At 41.0% G+C, this 24,945-nt stretch overlaps 1 protein-coding gene across 1 annotated transcript in view; it reads right to left on the reverse strand.

Annotated features, from left to right (window-relative positions):
- The window catches only part of CACNA1C (calcium voltage-gated channel subunit alpha1 C), a 672,248-nt gene that overhangs the window by 182,442 nt on the left and 464,861 nt on the right, over nucleotides 1-24,945 (reverse strand). Inside the window, 2 exon segments of the mRNA XM_030542977.1 lie at nucleotides 8,767-8,939; nucleotides 14,542-14,645. Of these exon segments, the coding sequence (XP_030398837.1) occupies nucleotides 8,767-8,939; nucleotides 14,542-14,645 (277 nt within the window).

Here is a 24,945-nt window from a genome sequence, read left to right on the forward strand (position 1 = left end):
GTTGTGAATAAGCACTCAATTTTAAGCTTGCACACACAATTCTTTCTTTTGCTGCATCAACTTCTCAAATTGGACAAAATTCTGCTGACCTTACACTTCAGGAGTTTTGTGGTTGACAAGAAATGCAGACAGATTTGAACCTTGGGACTTACCCAGGCAAAATTCTCAGTGACTTCAATGGGAGTTTTGCCTAAGGACCACCGAAGTGATGTAGGCCAGTGGTTCTCAACCAGATGCCTAGGGCCCTCTGCAGGGGGCCACGAGCAGGTTTCAGGAGGTCCACCAAACAGGGTTGGCATTAGACTTGCTGGGGCCCAAGGCAGAAAACTGAGGCCCCACCACATGGGGCCAAAGCCCAGGGCCCTGAGCCCAGCCACCTGGAGCTGAAGCCAAAGAACGAGCAACTCAGCTTTGCGGGTCCCTCTGCGATGTGGGGTCCTGGGCAATTGCCCGGCTTGCTACCCCCTAATGCCAGTTTTGACTTTTATATGGAGAAAACCAGTTGTTGTGGCACAGGTGGGCTGTGGAGTTTTTATACCATGTTGAGGAGGCAGGGGGACTTAAAAGGAAAAAGGTTGAGAACGCCTGATGTAACCCAAAAGCTTTTTCTAGGCCACATGCTAAATACAGATGGCAGCAACGCAAACCCAAGCAAAGTTTGGAGCCTAAACTGATGTATCCTCCAGCAATGATGCGGTGCAGAATATGAGGTTCGTCCCTACAGAGAATCAATATAATTTGTGGACATTTGCACATTCTACCCATAGCTCTGTCACTCTAGTCTACTGAGAATAAGTCAAGTTTGGTTGTCTGTGTTCTTGTGGCGCATCACCAGACTCCCTTTCAGAATGCCTACAATGGTTGGAGTTTGTAGCTAATCTTTTCTTAGTTACCATATGATTATTTTCCACATCAGTGGCCAACAATAAAGGTAGATGCTGCCGTGCACTCTCCTTCTTTAGAGCCATTTTTGACAGATAATAAATCATTCCATGACATGGGCTTTTATTTTCTGGTATTTATGCAAGGGGGGCAAAATGCAATCAGGTTGTAGGACACCATTCTCGAGCTGCTATTTGGTTAGCTAAGAAAACGAGTTGACAAAGACTTCATTTTCAACCTGTGTCTTGGCTCTTACAACTTTTACACAGACTTCTACTTCCTGAGTTTTTTACAGTGAGTGACAGCTTCTAAAACAGCAAACTGCACCATACTGTCCACTCACTGTTCTGCTGACTTTGTCCCTGAGTGTTCATTTGAAATACAATGGGTCAAATTTTGCTCAGAGATACGCCGGAGTAAATCAGAATTAACTGAATTGACTTCATTGCAGTTATTCCAAATTTATTCTGGTAAAACTGATAGCAGATGTTGGCCCAGTTTATACTTTTTTGGCTACATAATCAGATGATGAGAGCCTAAAAAAGCAGTTAGCGTTGGGACTGGAATCTGAAAAGTTCCTCTCTAAAACTAACATCTAGATTTTCCATTTTGAAACTTTCATCTGTTATTTATTTGCACATAAAGTTTGACAAGTTTATAAATCAAAACAAGACTTTTCTAAGGCCAGTTCTACAAATTCAGCCTTACAACCCGGCCTCTGGAAATCCAGTTATGTGCTTTCTGATTCAGATGTGATTCCACAGCACTATGTTGGCTTTGCAGGGCTGACAATTTACCTGTCAGTACACTCAGCATATATGATTCAGAGGGCACAGAGCTAGCTGATACATGAAATTAACAACGTACTTGTCTTACTATTCTGATTAGAGTCAACATTAGAATTAGAATCAATGCACATTAAACACATTCCACAGCATACAGCCTCAAAATCTTAGGTTTTCAAAGGGATGCATAGGATTTAGAGACCCCTTTTGTTAAAGTCAGTTAGACAAAGTCTGTGCAAATCCTACTGGAGTCAATGAGGATTGCACATGGTGTAAATCAGGGCAGAATTTGGCCTAAGAAGAGTCATTCAAGTCGAAAGGAATTGTGTGGGTAAATCTTGAGCAAAGTGAACATTAAGGGAAAAGTGGTGGCCACTATCAGTGTATTGTGCAAAGGAGTAAAATGATTTCATAGACCTTGTGAGTTATCCCAAGATAATGTGGTCAGGTTGTTACTCTTGGGGTTGCTATTTCTGGTGCCCTAAAATATTTCTCTCTTCACATTCTGTTCCATTGATTTATGTACTCCCCTCACTTCTGGCCAGATTTTCACAAGCGCACAGCTCCCAGTTATGCACTTAAATGCAAAAGCAGATTTTCAAGAGCTACAGCTCAGCATCCAGCAGCTCCCCATTCCTTCTTAAAGTTTTACCTTTTCAACTGAAAACTCTTCTTTCCTATTCTACTTTTCTGCTTAGATGTTTCTGCTTAAAATGGTTGGCTTTTGACAAAGTCCCTTGCATGCCACATATGAAAAACACTCTGCTGCCTACACTGAAATCACCTGATCACCACAACATACCACCGTCCACAAGAAACATTGGATATTTGCATAAGACAAAAGAAGGGACTGTAAGACAAGACAAGTAAGTCTGATGTCAGTGGAAAGACCTATTTATTGCTAGTTCATTAGAGAATTAGTGAGTTTTTCCTTGAGTAAAGATGACCCCAAAGGTCAGACAGACCCTGCAGTCATTTCTGTGAAGCTTGAGATTGTTTCTTTTCAAGCTATGTTGGATTTTAATTTTAGAATTTGGGTAATTTTCTCCTCTGGTTCACAACCTGCTCTCTCTCTGCCTCTTCATTTGGGCTTCCTCACATTCTTATTGTGAATCAGGCACAAATCTTGATGTGCAGCCAAAACCCCTTGTACTTGTCACCACTTAATGTACTCTCTAAGCCATTCCTACATAGTTTGGAGGGGCGATATACTGATTTCCACTGCTTTTCCCGCTAAACTACATGAGGATCTGACTTTCTCCAGGTATCAGTCCCATTACAACAAAACCCTGGAGTGTAATTAGATCTTAGTATCTTTGTCCCATTAGATGAACTATCAGTTCTTGTTATAATTTACATTAAAGTCTTGGATATGATTTTAAGTGGGAAAATGAGCAACCTCGAATCCCAAAATGCTTTTGCTGTCAGAAAATGGGCCGTCAAAGCATGTTGTCCGTCACACCTGTTAACGCCAATGAAATCCTGTGAACGCCAATGAAATCAGTGGGGTTGCATCGCTACTGATAGCAGAACTTATACCAATCAGAACTGAAAGAGAGGGAGAAAATGTGACTGGCAGGAGCCATGGATGGCAACAGTGAAGTCAATGGGAGTTTTGCCATTCAGCTTCAACAAAGGGAGACTCTGGTCTTTGCTGAGGTTCCTGTTTCTACACACTGCAATGCATGAGCACCTCCATTCTTTATAACAGATAAAACAGGGCAAATTCCCAGCTGCTGTACAACAGGAAGGGGAAATCTCTTTGCTATCGTGTTCTGCTATAATTTTGAAGCTCAGCATCTGTTTTGTGGCATGTCGTGCGTTTCTCTCCTGGATCAAATTAATGTTTTCTTCCTCTGCAAAAAAGCCCATCAGGAAAAGGGCAAAGATGAAAACCATCAACACAAACAACCTCCAGATGCCTCTTTACCTCCTCCACTCTGCATCTGCTGTAATTGTTAAATCATGTTTGCAAATAACGCTGCTGCATTACCTCTCAGCCACTCCCTAAGACACAGCAGATGAATGCAGCCAGCTCTGTGGATGTCCCCTGAACAGATGTGAAAGATAAAATCAATTAAACTGGTTCAGAAGAATGCCACGGTCTTTTTTAGGGCTATCATCAGTTGAAGTCTGTATAGAATATGTAGCTCTGACTGCCTTCACTTGTTTACCCATCTTTTCTCTACTAAGTCCCTCAGTGTTGTAGCACTTGGATTTGTTGGCCTCTCATCTCAGGGCTGTTAACACGCATCATGGCTCAGAGCACAGTGTGGAGGCATCAGGAGCGTGACAGCAGATAGAAATATGATTAATGACATATGGCCAAGGTCAGCAACCCCCTTAGGAACAGACACAGGCAGCCAATCCAAAAACCAACAGGCTGCAAGTGAGATTTCTCTTTCCTATGCCTTGTCGTCTCAGTTTCACAGTAGGCAGATTCCTGGGCCAGAACAGACGGCCCTGTTTACAGAGCAGGAAGTCTCCCCACTGTGCTTTAGGATTGAGAAGACACTGAAAGCATATATTTTTTGGTTTGGGCCTAGTTTAGGTAGACTATATGAATCAGATTCCAGAGGATGTAAATTGGTGAATCTCTGAGCTTCCCTGATTTATAGAGCTGAGGCACTGGCCTAATAATCAAACAAATTTGTTATTTGCTATTTAACTCTGCCTTGAAGTCTGCTGACTTTGTTCCCTATTTAAAAAAAAAACAAAGAACCTGAGCAGACAAAACGAACATCATAACAAGACAAATAGAGTAACAATAGTCACTAGATAATAACATCTTCTCTTCGAGGATCATTTACAGCTTTGCAAATGCTAATCAATTATGCCTAACCACACACCCATTAGACAGATGGGAAAACCGAGGCACAGAGAATCTAAGTGACTTGTCGAAGGTCATAGAATGAGTCAGTGTCAGAGAAGTCCAGGTGTTTTGATTCTGTGCTCTATCTATGCTACCTCAGAAATTACGTGTTCAAATGTAATTGTCTGACTCACATTAAAGATGAACACCTCACAGCACACTCCCTTGAAAATTTACAACCCCAAATTTTAAATGAGATGTTGCACTGTGAAAAGAATAGTACATCTATGGGGAAAGTACCTTCACACCATCATAAAAGGATTCCCATGGCAATGGAGTTTTAAATAGCTCTCACCTTCCATCCAGAGACAGCTGCAGTTCAACAGTAGGTGAAGTGATTTCTTTATGTAAGTTAGTTTAGAATCTTTTTGATGAGTGGTGTGATCACAAATAGATATTAACCACATTAGTAACACTCCAATTAAGTTGGTACATGGGGGTCTGGCATACCAGCATTTCTGTCAAGCTGCCTTCTTTGATTAAAAAACTTAAATCCATTGCTGATACAGTTAACTCAAGTGACCCATGTATAACTGATCCAGAGACAGCTGTTGAATCATAGATTATTAGGGTTGGAAGGGACCTCAAGAGATCATCTAGTCCAACCCCCTGCTCAAAGCAGGACCAATCCCCAAATCCCTAAATGGCCCCTCAAGGAGTGAGCTCACAACCCTGGGTTTAGCAGGCCAATGCTCAAACCACTGAGCAATCCCTCTTGATACTGAAGTCTGAAAAGAGCCTGAAACAATAGCCCAAAACCTGAACAGCCCTATCACCTCTGTGAAATATTAATTGAGTGCTCAGTGCTGATAATTTAAATAACAACATTGTTTACTAATTCATTACTCATCAAAGCATGTAAGAAAGGAGAACCACGGCCAATAGGAGCTGCAGGGGTGGGGTGGGGATGTGCCTGCAGATGGTCAACGTAACAAACTATCTCACGGCTCGCCAGTGGATTACCCTCATGGGCCACGTGCCGAAAGTTGCCGACCCCTGCCCTAGCCTCTCATTCCTTAGACCACAATGGCTTTGGGCTGCTCTGCATTGCCATGTGGGAGACTGGCTTGTGAGGGATGGGATATGAAGGATGGGAAGTCTTCTATGTATACACTGTAAATATACCAGGAATGTCTTCTCATACACATAAAAGACAAACAGATATTCTAAACAATGACATGTATACTACTTATCGGTACAGGGCAATCAGAAGTGTTTTTCTAAATCAATTATTTGGCAGCACAGTATAACTTGTGACATCAGTAAACTCAGAACCATTACAAAAACACTGTGGTGTTTTTATAACATGAGCTCTCTATTCATACAACTGCAAATAAAACACCAGATGCAAAAAAAAGTCTTACTTATAAACACAGAGGGCCAGATTGTGAACCACTAACTCGCATGGATGAGCAGTTACTCACCCGGGGGAGTCTCATTTATTTCACTTAGACTTCTCATGCAATTAACTGCTCCCCAGTGGCACTACGGGATTCACAAACTGGCCTTAGGGGCCAAATCCTACCATAGTGGAGAAGGGGGCAACAGTGCTCAAGCAAATGAAAATAAGAGCACCCAGCTACTGCACTGGGTAATGTACCAAGGCTACAAGAGGGTTTAGTTTGCCAGCCCTGGGGGCATGGCCAGGTCCCCCGTCAGCTAGCAAACATAATGCCATCTGCAGCATTAGCTCACCGGGGCACATACAGCCTCTTTTCAGAAGAGCAGGAATGTGTGTTCCATATTGTGACTTGGCTGCTTGGCCTGTCCTATCCTGTCTGCATTGCCAGGGTGACTCATGTCACTAATGTGTAGCCAGCATCATTCCACTTCCCTCCTATACCCGTCGCTGTGGTGTCTATCTGTAGAAGCATGACTTCACCCTACAGCATTATTAGACAGTTCAGTCTTCTGTTCCAAAGCCTGATCTCGTCATAGAAGAGAAACTGATTAAGTGACGAACAACACAGTGTCACAGAAAATGGTTACTCTTTAGAGTGGAGACTAGTTAACAGTAGTTCCCCAAGTGGCCAGTACTGGAACCAATGCTATCTAAGATGCTCTGTTTGTTAATCATTTTGAAGAAGAAACAGACAGCAAGTGAGTAAACTTTGCTAATGACATTTCTTTGTTTCATTCATGGACAACAGTGACAACCTCCAGAGGGACTTACATACATTATGGGACAAACTGAGACAAGCACCTACAAAACTCATCCATGTGTGTGGCTGAGAGACAGAAAACTGAGTGCAGCCTGTAAAAAGCAACAAAGGGTCCTGTAGCACTGTACACACTGCAGATGTGTTAGCTTTTAGTTCTGAGCTTCCCCACAGCATCACAGATTTGCCCGATGTAAATGGAGTTTGTTAGCTCACATTTCGATTGCCTACCTTGGAATTAGCAAACTTAGTCAAGGGCTGAAGTCTGATTAATTCTGAAATTCTGATAACAAAAAAGAGTTAATCTCATGCTCATAAAAACTATTGTGGAGACAGCTATTCTCTGCTGACTCTTGGAACAGATACAAAACAGGAAGCAGCAGTACAAGGGTTTCATCAAACTGCCTTGTTAATGTGCCTTAACCTTTTCCTGAAGGGACCACCTACAGGTAAGACTCTATAGACCTGATCCAATGCCTGCTGAAGTCAATAGAAAGCCTTCTCTTACCTTCAGTGGGTTTTGTATCAAGCACTGTGTCAATTTAATCCTTGGTATTTTTGCCGAGACTTCATATAAAGATGCTAATTGAATCACGGTCATGATTTATTTTTTTTTAATGTGGACAACTTTGCACTGAGAATTACCGTTAGATCTCCAGACCCATTTCAAATATTATAGGCCACTGAGCAGCTATCACCAATATTTGGTCATTAACAACCTGAGCCAGATTCTAACCTAAGTAGTTCTTGAGCCTAAATTCTCAAACTTGAGAACAGGCCCCATTTTAGGTGTCTAAATAAAAGTCATCTGATTTTTAGAGAGATGGAGCACCTAGAGCTCCTATTTACTCCACCACGTCTAGTTTTCTTAAGTAAAGTGAACAAGATTTGGCCATTGGTGTTAATTAACAATGTGCAGTTTTGCAAAATCAAGAGCTTTGGTGGTACAATTATCAATGCTAGAGCTTACCCTGGAGAAGACCACCAGCCTCTGATATTAATCTTACCTTGTTGCTCAAACAAATCATTTCAGTGCCAACATGTTGCCTGTATATGGTCTCATAGGTGATAGTCTTTTGTCTTTTGCTTGTTTGATCAGAGGGGGAATAGGACAAACCTTTTCCTCCTTAAGAGCTATTGATTTCATCAGCAATTAGGGTAATAATACACCCCAATGGAAATATTTCACTGCCTCCCTTCCAAAATCAAGCAGTTGAAAATGCACATTTTAGTAATAAATGCTAAGAACAATGCTAGTGTCCTTTAACTGTGTAACTGTCTGAAGGGTTCCAGCCCTGATATTTTCAGACTATGGGACCTGTAAAAATACGTGTCAGGTGTCTGAGAAGTGAATATGCAGTCAGTGCTGATAAGAGGAGCTGGTGGGAAGATCTGGATAATGTAGGAATATATAAGAAACTGCTGCTGTCATGTAACCATTCCTCTTTCAGCAGCTCTGATTAGCAGAGACATTTGGTGAATTCCCAGTTACTTTGCACAAAGATGTACTGAACTCCAGAGAACAAAAATAACAGAAAATTCCCTGAGAAGCAAAGTCTTAAGGCTTAATTTGACCCTGGCATAATCAGATGCAATTCTACTGACTTCAGAGGAGTTACAGAATGTTACACAGAATAACAGGGCTGATTTGGCCCTTATACCATACTGTAGCTTTGCTTTGGCTAGAAACCTTGCTTTCAAAGTAATTAACCATATGTCAACAACCTGCAACACTGAACTGCAATTAAATAAATGAATAGGAGACAGATATATATTGTAACACGTATCCCTGTAGAGCACTCCCAACAGCAAATAATGGTCTTTTTTCTTTTTAAGATCAGCATTTAAAGTTACTGTTACTGAAGATCTGTGGATCAATACCAATTATTTTATATGTATTTCACCCTCCCCGAACTTCCTACAAGTATACAATCATGGTAATGTATAAGAATGGTGGATGCCTCAGTATGGATATGTTTTTCTTTTCAAGAAATCTCACAATTACAAATTTTGAAGCACTCCTCCCTAGCTAAAAGCCCAGTGAGAGAGACAGAGGAAAGTTGCTTACTGTTTCGGGGCTTCTCCTCATCCATGCCTTCATCTTCATTTTCTGGATCGATGTCTTCTGCTTGAGTTATCCAGTCCAGGTACCCCTTCAAGTCTTCCTCCAGTTGTTGTTTCTCCCGCAACTTCTGAAAGTCACCCCGAGCCTTTGCCTTCTCTCTTTCTTTGGAAAACTCCCTGGCAAAGAGGGAGGGAGGGACAGGATGTGGGTGGGAGAAATTGAAAAACAATGGGATTAGATTGGTTTGCACTGGAAATATGACATCCCCTAACTTGGACCCTCAGCTGCCTCTATTCATTCAAAGTCACATTAATATGTACATAGAGTGGTCCTTGTCAGATATACAGATATAACAGTTGTAGTGTCTAGTCTCTGTAAATATGTTAGGAAGAAGCCAACTCTTAGCATTTGGTTAAGAATGTAACTGAAACTTACATATATTTACGTAAAATGTCATTCTTTTTAGGTTATAATGCTTTGCTATATGCATCTTTCCACCAGTCATTTGTGAATATCTGTTATTATTACACTAGTTTAATCCGATGATCCAAATTAAATGTCCTGCAGTAATCTGACAGTTGGAGAGGGACTGCAGTGCTGATTTTTAGCCAAGTCTCAACCTGATCTCCAGAATGGAAATGCAATTGCACCTCAATTGGTGCAACTGCGGGTGTAATTAAACACAACCACAATTCTGTTCACATATTTAATCCAGGATGAAAAATTGCAGCCACAGCATGGGAAGCTGTATTTCAAAATTTAGGCCGGTGTGTTCTGCCATAGGTTTCCACTACTAGAGACTATTAGCTGCTTTTCCCTGACCAGAAGGAAGCATTTGCAAATCCAAAGTTTGGGGGACAACCATTAGGAATAATGACTACAGCAGAGAATGGATTTGGGGTGACCATTTTGCAGCTTGATGACAAAACATTATATGGGCTACATACAAGACACGGGAACAAGAATTCCATGTTGATAATCCAAGCATTTTGGTGGGTCTTATGTAGGCTGTCCCCTACTTCCTCTGTAGACAGAGAATCCTATCCTGAATCAGCTTTGTTTGGAGGTGTTAGATTGCCTCTGGTTAGATACTGGATTTCTTCTTGCACTAGAGAAAATCAGATGAACCTGTGGCATGACTGCATTAAAGAAAGGTGGCTCTTTTTTGGGTGTTCTCACTTCATGATTTCCTAGCAGCTGCTGTCTTAACAATATTTGGGGAACCACTGATTTTCTTTTAAACTGAATGGAATCCAATTTTAATTGGAGTGAATTTTCTCTTCCATAACTCTAAGCCAGTGAGATGCTTTTATTTAAAAAAGCGAGTTTAGTGGTGGTGAAACGTACTAGATTGACAGCCCTCAGGAACTCAGACCTTCATTTATCCACAGAACAAGTAGAGCATGGGCTCAGACAGTGCAAGCTTCCCATACTACCTTGCCAATGTGGATCAACCTTGACTTACAGGAACTGAGTGAAATCCTGCACTGTTTCGTATCATGTGTAGTCATTTACCAGAGTGAGTGTAAAATGCAACTATTCTGAATGGTAGCATTTCACATCCACTTTGCACAGGTGTTAAGGACTACATGAGATTCAGGCAGTGGAGAATCAATCCCTCCATCTCTAGGCATATGATGTGAATTCATTCTCTGTGACCAGTTAATCTGTAGCCTCTTTGGTGATACTGCCAACAAAGGGTGGGGTTTTCAAATGCGCTTTGCTTTGGTCTAACTGTCCACATTGAAGTCTATGGGAGTTGTATCATTGAAGTCAAAGGGAGCAGTTAGACAAAAGCTAAACACTTTTGAAAGTCCCAAACATGTCAATCAGTGCCAAGTGTGGTGTCCTCAGATAACTCAGATGGAGCTGGGAGAGGAAATGCTTCCCTTTCAACTAAGGTGTGATCCAAAGTCCAGTGAAATCAATAGAAAAACTCCCACTGACTTCTGTGGGCTTTGGATCAGGCCCTTTGTGAGGTCTGACTGTAACCTGGGCAGCAAGAGAATAAACATAGGAAAGGGTCTTCATGAATCAGACAAACATGCAGTTACAGTGTGTGACAAAGTACGCCTGCACAGTCCTCTTCTCTGTCATCTTGCATTTTTGCCCTGTTTCATGGGATTGTGATAATGAAGAAAGTGGAAAGTGGAGAGTAGTTGTGCTGGGTCCTTGGTTCTGAATATAGCTTCACAATAAGTCCTGAGTTAGAACTTTGCCCTGTGTCAGAAGTGACAAATCTAGTGTTCTTACCCTAAGAACCACAACTGTGTTGTTTGGAAATGTAAAAAAGATGGATGTTGAAAAGATCAATCAACAATAATAATGCGTTTCGCTTCTATAGCATCTCTCCTCCGAGACTCTCAAAGAGCTTTCTCCACATTAATGAATTTAATGCTCAGAAAAAAGTGAGGTAGAGGAGCATTATTAACCCTATTTTATAAATGGGTGAACTGAGGAAAAGCAAGATTAAGACCAAACATTTCAAACTTGAGTGCTTAAAGATAAGCACCTAAATCAGTGGCCTGATTTTCAGAGGTGCTGAGCATTTGAGACCAGTGGAAACACACTTATTTAGGTGTCTAAATATGAATTTAAATGGCTAGATCTGGGCACACAAGTGTAAAAATGCTGATCTTTGGCATAATGACTTGGCTTATGTCACACAAAATTACAACCCTCTGCAAAGGGCCAGCAAAAAGCCTATGCCCTACTTAAATCTCACTTAAAACCTATTAGGAACCACTTAAGTTCCAGTTACACTGAGTGTTAGCAGGACTTCAGTGGTCTCTAACAGGGCTTAAGTAGTACATAGGCCTTGGGCTATCCCACAAGTGGCAGAATAGAATCCAGTAATCCCAAATCTTAGTCCACTGACCTAAATGAACAATATTGGCACAGACTCTTCCCTCACAAAACATAAGAGGACTTCCCATTTCAGAAAACCTTCTAAAGAACAGGACTTAATCAAACGTGCTTAATTTCTAAGCTGTAGTAACATTAAAACTTGATGCTTGAGGGGTACATGCGTCACGAAATTCAGAACAATTCATATTCAGGAAACCAGTTAGAATCCAGGCTAATCCAGTTGTTAATGACCAACTGTTGTTACTGACTGAAAGCTATTTAGTAGTCTATGTGAAATAAGCTGGTGATCTCAGCTCAGTTCCCCAGGAGGCACATCACCTACACCACCATCACATTTGACACTAATTGTTTTTATTGGAAGTCTCAGCAGGGATGCCCAGGACCAAAGGATCCTGTTCATTGAACTACCATCTTAAATCTACAGGTGGTACCCTTAGAACAACATTGCAATAGGATGGGAGAGTGGCATGAGGGAGGCTTACACGAGTAATGACCAGCCTGTCTCTTTTCAGTGGATAGACATCATCAGTTGAGGGCTGCAAATCTGGCAATTTTTACCAGCATTCAATTTACTTCACTTTCCCCTTCTTCCTACAGGAAACTAGAGGAGAAATCTTCACTTGGGTACAACCTCAACAAATGGAGTGTGTCTGGGAAGTGACTTTCAGTGTATATGAGACTGGGCTGAGTCTTTTGTCCTGTATCATTTAGGGGAAAGCTTTTCTTCCCTGCTCTGATAATGTGATGCAGAATTATTGTTCTATACCCCATTGTTTAAAATTTCTGGTACTCAGAGCAGTGAAGGAAAGCAAGCAAAACGGTGAACTTACAGCTGTTTAAAGATCTTGGTGATTGCTTTAAATCCAGCATACGGATTCGAACCCTATTTACTCTGACAGGTACACAATATCCTGCCAACTTACCATATTTTTGGAGTTACTATCAGATATTGATTGAATCACAAACATGAATCTGAATACCACCATGGCTTATGGCTATGGAGGAAAGTGGAATCTGAATCAGAATCTCACAGCTAACTCACATCTCTAATGGACTGAAACAAACCCCTCAGACGTAAACACCCCAATCTTTGGGGGAACTGAAATCTTGAGTCAAATTTGCTGTTGTAACTATTATGTGGAATCATTTCCCCTCAACTGGTATGGTATTTTCTTTAGAAATACATCCATATTCCTTAATCCTCAGTCAAGCCAATAGCAGGACTATAGCGATGTATATGTATATGTATAGTACTTTCTTTAGTATATAACTAGGTATAGTAGATTGCTTGGCTTGTCCACAATGACTATATGGAATGAGAAACCTAGGAATGACTGATTATGACTTTGATTTTTAGCCAGAACATAATTCAACCTCCAATTTTGCAATTGCAAAAAAGTAGGTGCAATTAAGGCATTTTAGTAGGCACAATTAATTACACTCTAATTTAACTGTGAGCACAAAATTGTATCCACATTATTGGGAAGCAATTTTTTAAAATTTAGGCCTATATGAGCAAGAATGTAACATCTCCCCTTTGAATGATGAAGTATAAGAAATAATTCTCTTCCTAAAAGACATGCTGGGTGTAAAATGAGATGCCTAGAATGGCTTACCTGGAATGTAAAGGTCACCAGGAATATTGTTTTGTAATATCCATGCAGAATGGATCAATCGAAATAGGGAGTGCATGAGCAATATCTGAGTCTGAGGGGCAAAGACATTTCAGGACTCAGTACAATTCAGAACTGCATTTGAAAGTTAACTATTTGAACATTCTGTTATTTTTTCTAAAGTTTTTTTGAAAACTTCAACTCATCATTTCAGTTTGCTAAGAACAAGGAGCCTTTCTCAGGGATTAAAGAAAAATATGTTAATCCATTCATGGGGAAAAGAATCCCCTCGATCAGCCTACATTTCAAGGATATTAAACAAGAGACTCTCTCAATAGAGAAGGAATAATTTGGAAAGACTCCCATTTTACAAATGTTTAGGGATTTGCCATATATGCTGGTAGTCACCTTTCACTTCTGCTGGTTTTTCCAGAATTTTACCAACAATCCCTTCCTGGTTTGGCAAGTGATGTGCTTGTCCTTATTCAGGCAAATTCAGGACTTGTAGTTTCATGGCACCTGCTAAAGCTTATTGTAGGGAGAAGAGTATTTTAAAGGTAACGTGTTGGCTTTTCATAAAGGGATTTACTCAAAGATTCCCCCCATTTCAGGTAGGCCATCTGATGCCATGTTTTGGTATTTACACAACAAAGCTAGAGGCTCCTACTAAACATTTCTGAGAGTGACTCACCACTGCCCCACTATAGCCATAACCAAACAGAAGGAATAGAGATATAAATGAAATATATAAACAATAATAAAACATTTTCCTGGTTCTGCTTACCCGCTAAGTACACCGAGAACCAAGTTAAGTACAAAAAATGACCCTATGATGATTAGTGTAACAAAATAGATCCAGGGCCAGTCCCTTCCTATGGCATCATTGACCTGGAAGAGTGGAATGATAATTAGTGAGACAGGCTCAGTTTCTGAGCACTGCAAGGCTCCAGCCAAAGGGATCTCAAGTCACCAGCACCAGGGTTTTCAAAGTTTTGCATTATTGCAGTTTATGATTGAGATCAAGTTGTCTTCTCTCCAGTCTAGTTGGAGCTGGGTATTTTGGTTGGACTTAGGTTGAATTTCCTCATTAGAGAGTAACCCTTTGTTGTGACAGTTATTTTGCCTGATCAAGTTTTAAGTTACTTATTTCAAAACCAATGTAAAAACTTCCTTGGATTCAGAATTTTATTTTGGATGGAGGCGAGTCAGGAAAGGATCCTGGTGACTGGGAAGAACCCTGATTATGGAGTCTTGCCCTGCAGCATTGGAAAAAGGACATCGAAAACTGGCAGCTTACCCGCTCAACACACCAAGAACCAGATTTAGAACGAAAAAGGATCCAAAGATGACCAGACTGACAAAATACACCCATGGTAACTCATAGCCCATAGCGTCCTGCATCTGGAAAGACGAAGGAAAGTTAGAAGACAGAGAGGGAGAAAGCAGAACTGATTAGGCGAAGGAACAGAGGGAAAGGTTTGTAAACAGAGCCTCTGGTTATTTACACATAAATGTACCAAATGTTTCTTCTTTATTATGTCTTCACTTCTCTTTTTTCTCCTTTGATTCCTCTGTTCTTTACCTGTTTCCACATAGGTATGACCTTTTGTGGTCACCTTTACAGAATCAGCTTTTGCCAACACACACCACACATTGTGATCTCAGATAAGAAGTAATTTCTCATTCTAAGTAAAGTGAGAACTGTGGTACCTCAGATAGTAGTAAGTGTTGGCAAATGCTGACTTTTAATGGCAACTTCCTGGTTATTCTCACACTGTTTACCATAGTCACGGCAGTCTCTGTGTCCTTTAGGCCATGTCTATACTACAGCAGCACACCTATGGCTCTGTAGCTGTGCTGCTGTAGCACTGAGGCTACAGAAAATTCTTCCATCGATCTAGCTGCATTTACATTAGGGGTTAGAGTGACACAACTGCAGTGCTCACAGTGTGAAATTTTTCATCATTCAGGGTTATCTAATTTTTAAGTGTAGACCAGGCCTGGGAAGAAAGCCCTGCCACTGCTCATCATTTTCTGATGCTGTAAAGTGCTTTCTAAACTTTTCTTATAAAACTTCCTTCTGTCTGTAGAGGCCATTCATGCAACCCAGTGATTCTGCACGTCAGTCAGAGACCCTGCAATCGAATGGCATGAGTGCAGTTCCAGCTTTGACATGAGTGCAGGTGGCTGCAAATAGAGCAGACTGTTTCAAGCACAATGTCATCTGAGCACAGACCCTGCAGTATATGGAAAGCAGCCAGCATATCAATTCAGGTACACACAAAAACTATATTCAAGGGTTCACCCTTATCTTAAAAGTTTTGTTAGAAATTCATATTTTGGGATGTTCAAGTGAAGATATCTCATAGCTGGATGCATTAACCTAGACTTAACATTTCATAAACACTTATCTCCAAGACAGAGAAATAGACTGTAGGCAACATTTTCAAAAGCACTGAAGTGTTTTAGCTAGGAGCCTAAGTTCCATATTCAAATGTGCCTACATCACTTAGGAGCCTAAGTCCCACTGACCACGCTTTTGAACATTTTATGCTGTATAGTATAGAAACTGTTCCTCTTATGGCAACTTAACCATTTGTTTCTTTCAGGTCATAAAATTTTTCAGTAGACAGACATTCACATATTACTAGCTTAGAAAAGATGACTAAGCCACATAACTACTCAGGAAAAGAATTCAAATCTTCAATAGGCAGAGGTAGGAAAGTAATACTTGGTAAGTGAATTCTTTGTACAAAAAAAGTACTTCATCCATATCCCTCTCATTGTACAGTCTTTAAAGTCCCAAATTCATAACTTTCCAACTGTAACCTGATGACTTTCTTTGGCAATAGTCCACAGTCAATGGGGCAATCTATGTCTCTATGCAGGGATCCCTAAACTGCAGAATAACAGGAAAGAACTCACTAAAAATGAACTCAAAGTCTGCCTCAGTGAAACTATCTCATTGGCCTCTTCCCAAGAAGTTTTATAGGTTTTGTGCCTGGAAAAGAGCTATTGAACTCTCCTTCTCCCTTCAGAAGTGCAAGGCTTCCTCTTCCTACCTTCTCTAAGGTTTCTCTTGAATATGTGTGTAGAATTGTTCTCTGTTATTACATTAGTTTATAAATAATAGAAATAATGTCTTATATTCAGGTAGTATCTTTCATCCCAAAGGGTTGGAAGCATTATGCAATAAGAACAAATTATACAGGCTTCACTTCTCCGCCCACTGAAATGCAGTCGCTTCTGCAGTGAAACACAGGAGCTATTGCAAGAGCACAACAGCACTACACGGGCATTCAGGACAGGAGGAATAAGACAACCATTTGAAACCACAGAGGGAAATTTGGGTGGAATGTTATTGTCCAACCTGGAATTGGCCAGGACATCTGAGTTAACACCCCTACTCTTATGAAGAATGGCATGGGATTTTTAATTATTATAAATTAGGTTTGAAACAATGCCATAAAAATTTACCAGCATAGGCACAAAAATGACTTGACATCCCTTAATCACGGTCGATGATAATGAAAAAAACTAACAGTACATTACTTACCCATCAAAAAAAAATTATTCAGCCTAGAACAGCGGATGAGTAAAATTTTGCAAGGCTGATTTAAGTGTACGCTAACTGCTATGGGCCAGATTCACAGGTGCATTCTTGGCCTTTGTACTATTTTGGCATGGAGGAGATGTCAGCTCCAACCACATCCTGGTGTAGGGAATGGAATGGTATGGCCAGAGCATGTTGTACTCCAGACATTTCTAACTAGTGTATGTTCCTTTGGTATTGCTGACCATGGGAGTCATCACAAAATGACCTGGAGAATCAGGGAGCTGCACATTGGCATTGTAGAACATCTGCAATTCTGATACTATGTGATCAGAACCTCAATTTTTCATCTCCTTTGCAATGTACATTCTTATGTATAATGAAAAGGCTGAGTGAAAGCATTAATTTTATAATAATTCATTAGGTGTACAGAAATCACTGGTATTTGGTAAGGAGCTGATTATTTACTATGTCTCTTCCTGGGCTCAATCATAGAGCATCTTGCTAAATTATGAGCACCCTCAATTCTCATTGGCTTCAAGTAGAGGGGAAAGTTTTCCAAACGCTATAGGATTGGGCTGTAAGCAACAGGTAAAAGAAGAAAGGAGGTGTTCAGTGACAATACGATACAGTTTCTGTATTGCAGTAGTTTGCTAAGACTTGGTGCGATTATTTAAAAAGCTAAAAAGACAGGTACACCTTGCATCCTTTACCTGCCCATGAAGAATGCCTTTCGGGTTTGGGAGAGGGAAGAAGGGATAGGGCAGCGATTATGGACTGTTTGACAGATGGTGGAAAGAAAAATACATACACTTGCCCAAAACAACAGTGTACTATCATGCAGGGAGGCCTTATATCCTCAGCTAAGACTGCATGTCACCACATATCTGGGAATTCTTCCTGTAAAGTGGATCTGTCCTGAAAGTCTGGGATAGACTGTCATCAGCTGAACAATGTTTCTGTACTTGTATCAAAAAGCGCCTTGAATCTCTGCTTGGTCCAAAATCTTTCTTGGCTATTTTTCAAAGCTTGGTGAATATGCAGACATTCATCACAAACATACCCCTTGCCAGCGGCTGGAGACTGTCACAGCAGAACTTACTGGACTGGTACAACTGGCTTTTGCTAATAATGCTGTTGAAGTGGAGAAGGTCACAGCAGGACTTGAAAGAGATTTACTGTCTATATGCCATTAAGTTTGGAGACTTAGACTCAGGATGTTTTACGTAGCTACTGTCCAGTGAGAATAGGCAGAGACAATGCTAAAGGTTACTTCTTCCGCTTCTGTTTTACAGTTGTTTGGCCCTTCTGGTTGCAGGGTAAATTTTCCCTTATCTTTCTACAGGTGAACATTTATTATTGATCAGGAGCCTTAACAGGAAAGGTGGATCATCTACTAACTTTACAGTTCTGCAATGGGACTATAATACTAGGTAGGCTGAGTGATTATGCTGTCTGATAGGGCACAGGGACTGCAAGCTGGTGTCAGTGAAAGATTGCACGTGATAGTACTTCCACCTGACCTCAAAACTAACAGCAGGTGGGATCCTACATATGATAATTTGCAGAAATCATTCAGTTTCCCGTCTCAAAATGTCTACCCTTTCTCAGCTGTCACATCCTCAGAGGCATATATTTTACTACTCTCAGGGATCATAAGGTTAGTACATTATTGTACATTAGCTCTGATGTATCATTTGTTAAAAAAGAAAGAGATGGTCTTATGGGTAAGGCACAGAATTGGGGTAAGGAAACAGAATCTATTCCCAGCTCTGCTGCACGCTCACTAGGTGACCTTGGGAAAGTCACTTCATCTCACCATCATTTCCCAATCAGCAAAACAGGCTACTAACATAACTCAAAGAGGTACTAAGAGATTAAATGAATGTTTCTAAAGGGCTATGGCAGTGCAAAGCACTATTGTTATTAGTGAGACTCTGTGGGAAGTTATATACGGGTTATCTTTTTGCAAAATCTGGAGAACAGCTGGATACATTGGGAATAATTTTGACTACTCTGCATATCAGTCAACATATTATGCAAGTATTACAGAATTCCACACAACCCTGTATTCCAGATTGACGTTTCTTGCATAATTATCTTTCTGAGGTGAGGTAAGTCTCACATTCTACTGGGTGCAACATAAGTCTCTTGTTCTAAACAAACATCAGGTCATTCTTCCCCCTAGGAGTGAAATAAACAACGTTGTTTATACTGGTGATATTGTTCAATACAGCACAGAAGAGATTCTATGAATTTTGAAATCATTTTATTGACAATTCTGGGTTGTTGGTAGTTGAGGAGCCTATTCACACTGACGTGACTTCTGTTGCAGAGGTCAGACAGCTATTCTGCCAGTGTGGAATTGTTTTACACAGAGTAGTGCAATAACAGTTCCTTTCTTACAGTGCAGCCTTCTTTGTTTGCTGTCATGGGAATAGCATCTCAGCCTTCAACTTCAGTTCAAGACTTTGATCCCAGTGATGCAGATAATGCCTGCGAGCAGCAGCAACAGCTGTGACTTTTAATTCTAGAGTTTGCTAAACTACAACCACAACTGGCATTTTCAGCCAAAGCCAAGAGCTGAAAAGACATGGAGATGAATCTCCCATCTGGCTGGTGGAGGTGGCTTGGTGGTTCTTCCAGAACAGAGTTGAGGCATATTGGTGGGGTGGAGCATGGCATTTTGCAATCCTGGCATCCTTTACCTGCTTAGAGGATTTCTGTTTTCAGGGTTGCTAATCTGGCACATTTTACAAGCTTTAAATTCATATAGTGACGTCCCTTGCTAGATGCAATGGCATTATGGCAGAATGGCTATTATTCACCATCATACTGGAACGGGTAATTCTCGACCAGTAAGGCAGAAGGCACATCAAATTTCCCCAGCTTTGTAACAAATAATAACACCAGACATATACAGAATGTCTTCATACAGTCAGTGGCTGAGGTGGAAACAATCCACTAGACTATGGTGCCTCTAGGATATACAAACATACAATTACATTTTGTGCAAAAGCTTGTCTCAAAACAATTGACAAACTCTACAAAGCCAGGACAAACTAAATATATGTGAATCACTTCATCCATCAATGAAATGCAACTGCCTCTGGAAAGGAAGGAAATAAAGCAGCAGCTCTCAAACTGAAACAATTCGAGAAAGCAAAGGACACAGTATCCAGTGAAAAAATGAGGGGAGCTCTAGGTTGTCAGAACGTAACTTAACTAGGACAGCAGGGCTAACTTCCTATCTCCTGCAAAAAATGCTAATTGATTTTGAATAGCTGTGAAATATTGTGATTGTGTTTTTTAAAATATAAGTCAAGTGCTTCAAGCACTTCATAATAAGATGTACAGCCTTTTGCAGACTAACATTAATCAAGAACAATGGACTGCTCAGCGAAATAAAGGGCAGTAAATGTAGAAATCAAAAGGAAAAAATGCTACTTTATGCAGCATATAGGCAGGGCTGGCGCTACCATTTAGTCAGCCTAGGCAATCGCCTAGGACGCCAGAATTATTGGTGGGCGGCACTTTGCCGGAGGGGGCGGCAGGCGGCTCTGGTGGAGCTGCTGCAGTCATGCCTGTGGATGGTTGGCTCCTCCCGCAGGCACGACTGCGGCAGCTCCACCGGAGCCGTGGACCACCAGACCCTCTGCAGGCACCACTGCAGAAGCTTCACCGGAGCCACGGGACCAGTGCTCGGGGTGGCAAAATTGCCGTCTGCCTAGGGCGCGCAACCCCCTAGCGCCAGTCCTGCATATAGGCAACTGTGGAATTCATTGCCTCAGGAAGTGGTCAAGCCAAATTCTAGGGCTATGACCAACAACATAATCTGTAACGGCAAGAATGCTACGCTTGCAATGATAAGGGAAAATAAAATACCATTTTTCCTGAAGTGACCTATCTGTTGGGGATTTAGAAAGAATCCCCATCTCTAGGGAGAGCGCTGCATAACTAGTCAGGTGTACTACAGTAAGGGGCAGGAGAAAATGTAACTGTGACATGAGCTCTCTGCCAGAGGCCCTGATTCAGGAAAACATCCCTATCTCTAGGAAAGGTGCTTAAACACATTCTTAACTTTAAGCATGTGTTACAATTCTTTCCTCAACTATGATCAGAGATAGGAGGGCAGATTAAATGAACTAATGGTCTGATCTGATACATCTGAACTTCTGTTCCCATAGTGAATGACTGGCCATTTTGTAGCCATTCGTTGGTAATTTTGGGGTCTTAGGCATTAAAGGGCCACAGATTTATTAATCTGACCTAATAATTTTACCAAGTATAGATTATCAAGGCCACCTGCTGACTTGAGATGGTAGACTACTGAAAATAAGAAAGCCCAAATGTTTGGATTTAAAAATGCATTTTCTTTGGCCATGCCCATACTCCCACTTCTCGTCTCTTTCTATGAATATTTGAGTGATTGCATTTTATTCACAAGAACAGAAAGAGACGAGAAATGGGAGTATGGGCATGGCCAAAGAAAAAAGTTGGTCTGGGCATAACACACATGGCCCAAAAGTCACATAGGAGGGGAACAAAGGACTACTTCTGCTACTTCCCACCATACTCATCAAGAGCTAGATTTGGCTTACTGACATGGTTGCCCCAAGGACCAGGATAAGGATTTCATCCTTCAGCTCCCACAAAGATTCACTATATAAAATCCCATTAGGTGGTTTTCTCACTTGGTTCCTTACCCAACAAAGCACTTAGATATGTGCATAACTTTAAGTACATGATTAATCTCATTGAAGTCAAAGGCCAATGAGTTGTTACCAGTAGAACTGAAGTCAAAGGGACTATTCACATGCTTAACATCACATGTGTACTTAAGTGCTTTTCTTGATTGAGGCTTTGTTCAGGATTGAGGGTCATACATTATGGGGAGGTTATTTTCTGCCAATTCCCTAGAAAGAAGTCAAGAATGAGACGGATGAACGAAAAATCACTGTTATGTAACAGAATATTAGACATTTCAGTCCAGACAAGTGACATTTCACTGCACCAAGAGAAGAATTTATCAAACTGAAATACACTTTCAGCATTCCAGAGTCTATAAGCTAGGTAATAAGGCAGGGGAACTGCAGTTTCACAGCTGAATCAAGGCAAAGGCAGGGAAAAAAGCTATAGAAGAAATAAGACTTATTTTTACAGATTCTAAAATGACTGGATGAAATTGCTGCTGAATACCTTAAAATACAGTAATAAATTGACTCTTTTGCTTCTTTTCTCAATAGGATATCTTTCTAAAAATAAAACTTCCTTCCTGATTGCCTTAAAAGAATCAGGACAATGTTTCAACATTACTACTTTTTAAAAATAATTTTGTACTCTGCAACACTAGCAGGATTGCTGATGTGGAGGAGGAGGGCTGGAGAGCTTAGCCAAAGACCTCACTCTGAGATAGCACTCAGCTGAGCTGCTTCTGCTAAAAGTGGTTATTTTCTTGCTCCTTAAATTCACTTCATTTCAAAGTACCAAGGTTAGGACAAGAAATCTTAAGCAATGCTCTCTTGCCTCATTGAATACATCTAGCACTTACTTATATGGCCCCCACTATCTGTTTATCTGAGTACATGGATTCAGACATTTTACAAATAATCTTACATAAAAAACCATAAAACAGATGCCTAGATCCTTTCTTAAAATATCTTCTAAGAAAGAAGGGCATGGGGAGGGAGAACAGGGAAGAAGAGCAGGGGCAGGGAGAAGCGAGAAAAGGGAGTGGTATGCTCTGGCAATCTCCATATGGTGTGTGGTCACTGGGGGACCATAACTTGCTGGTGTAAATTAGATCAGACATCAGGATTTTCTAACTTAGAATTAGTCAAGTATATCTATTTACACTAGCACTTAGCCACATTTTCATCACTGGTTACATCCTCTGAGGATACATGTGGTTTTCCAGTCAAATGAAGCTGTGCAAAGTCCAAAACACATATGAACAAACAACACCTTTAGATGGTGTCAAGTATCAGAGGGGTAGCTGTGTTAGTCTGGATCGGTCTTCCGACGAAGTGGGTATTCACCCACGAAAGCTCATGCTCCAAAACGTCTGTTAGTCTATAAGGTGCCACAGGATTCTTTGCTGCTTTAACACCTTTTGACTATCTAGCGCTAAATTACTGATATTCTACCCTGTCATGGAGGCCTTCAGTTGTGCTTTTTAGTTCTCAGTGTCTGAACACAGGACTCTATAACATTGCTTTACTCTTTGGTCAGTTTCTGTTTTCATTTTCCATGTGTATTTGCTTCAACTGAACATTCTGTTCTTAGGTCAGCTGCTCAGTAAAAGCCCACATTATTGTGAAAATTATCAGGTCTTTGTATGTGTCATTTTGGAAACTTCTGATAAGTGCACAAAGAGAATTAAAATGTGTATTCAAAGGCCAGAAGGTCGAAATATCTGTGATACATGCTGAGTCAACTGAACTGTTTTTCACTGCAATATACTCATGTTGAAAATGCCTGCAGATCATATGTTTTTATGGCATGTTAGTTTGCTTTGCAGCAGGCTGAGATGGAGGAGAATACTGGCTCTTTACAAGGCTCAGGTGTGTTTAGTTCCTGTTTTAATTAAACCCATAATTTTGAAACAGGTTCAGAAATGTAATAGTACAACATACACTGATGTTAATAGATGTTGGCAGATAAATCCCCATGTCCCCTTTTAAAAATATAAGCATAAACATTTAGGAATTCTATTGACCAGAGAGAACAGTTGTTTTTCTCCCCATAAAGTTAGAAGATTAAATGATACCAATAATGCTACATCAGACTTGGATTACCATGGAGCACAGGGTGCTTTGTTTGGCTCAGAGAACCAAAGCATTTTCATTTTAATTGATCAATATATTAGTGGGCGATTTCTGTAGTTCAGTGCAGAGAGAGCGGAGAAACAATCAAAGCTGTCACAAATACATCATCACAGCATAGTGCACTCCTACTGAAAATATTAGTTACATAGCTAATATTCCGTACACTTAGGGCAGTCAAGTTCTGGATTACAATGAGACTTCCATCCCTCAGACAGGTCACATACGATCACCTACCCAGCTCATCCAGGCTAATAAATTACAGAACATTTTTTTTATTTTATTTTAATCTTTTAATTTATGTCAGTCCAGTGTAGCACAGAGTAATTGGCTGTCTGGTTTACAATCTATCAGGCCAAGTCCTCCACAGAAATTTAAGGAAGATTATTTGTGATATGATGGTAGATGTTATTTTATTATTGTCCACAGGTAGTTTAAAAAGATTATCAATGATCAAGTTTTGTTTTCTGTATTGTTTTTGAAATAGTCAGTAAAAAGATTATTTAGATACACCCCAGGTGTGCTCTTTGAGAGTTTGGGTGTTCTAAAACCACATGGCTGAGATTAGCCGGTGTGTGAATTAATCCTGGTACTGTAGGTCTGCAAAGAACTTTTTGTGACAGCTGGGGTGTTAGCCCCATTGCCCAGGCCAAATTTCAGTTCAGCTCAGATCTTGCCTGTAATTTCAACTGGATACATAATTCTTCATGTTCTCTCCTAAAAACCCTGTTATGCCTCGTGGCAAGCACAGATGGTTCATGGAATTCTGCCCTAGAAGTGGCTGCATTTCAGGGGTGGGTCTCTGTACACAGAGGGTTGATTCAGATTTCACTTGCACTGGTGTAAATCTGGAGTAACTTCCTTAAAGTCAGTGGAGTTACTTTGTATTTAAATCAGTGAGAGATCAGAATCAGGCCTGAAATCTGCAAAGTATGTTGGGAACCTTTGGGACAACGCAAGTTCTATAAATGAGCAGGGCCGGCTCCAGGCACCTGCCGACTAAGTAGGTGCTTGGGGTGGCACCTTAGGGCAGGGCTGCACTCAGGTTTTTTTTTTTTCTGTTCAGCTGGGTGGCACTGGAGGTTTTTTTTTTGTTTTTGTTTCGGCCAGGCGGTGCTTGGAGGGGGGAGGGTGTTTCAGTGGCACGGCACTCGGAGGGGGTGGGGGCTTGGGTGGTGCGGTGCTCAGAGGGGCAGGGGGCTTGGGCGGCTCGGCACTCAGGAGGGACTGGGGGCTTCATCAGTGTGGCACTCGGGGGTTAGGGGCTTGGGCGGCACAGCACTCAGGGGGATTTGGCAGCACGGCACTCATGGGGGGGGTTTAC

This window comes from Gopherus evgoodei, chromosome 1 (genome assembly GCF_007399415.2).
Source record: "Gopherus evgoodei ecotype Sinaloan lineage chromosome 1, rGopEvg1_v1.p, whole genome shotgun sequence".
In the NCBI taxonomy this organism is placed as follows: Eukaryota; Metazoa; Chordata; order Testudines; family Testudinidae; genus Gopherus; species Gopherus evgoodei.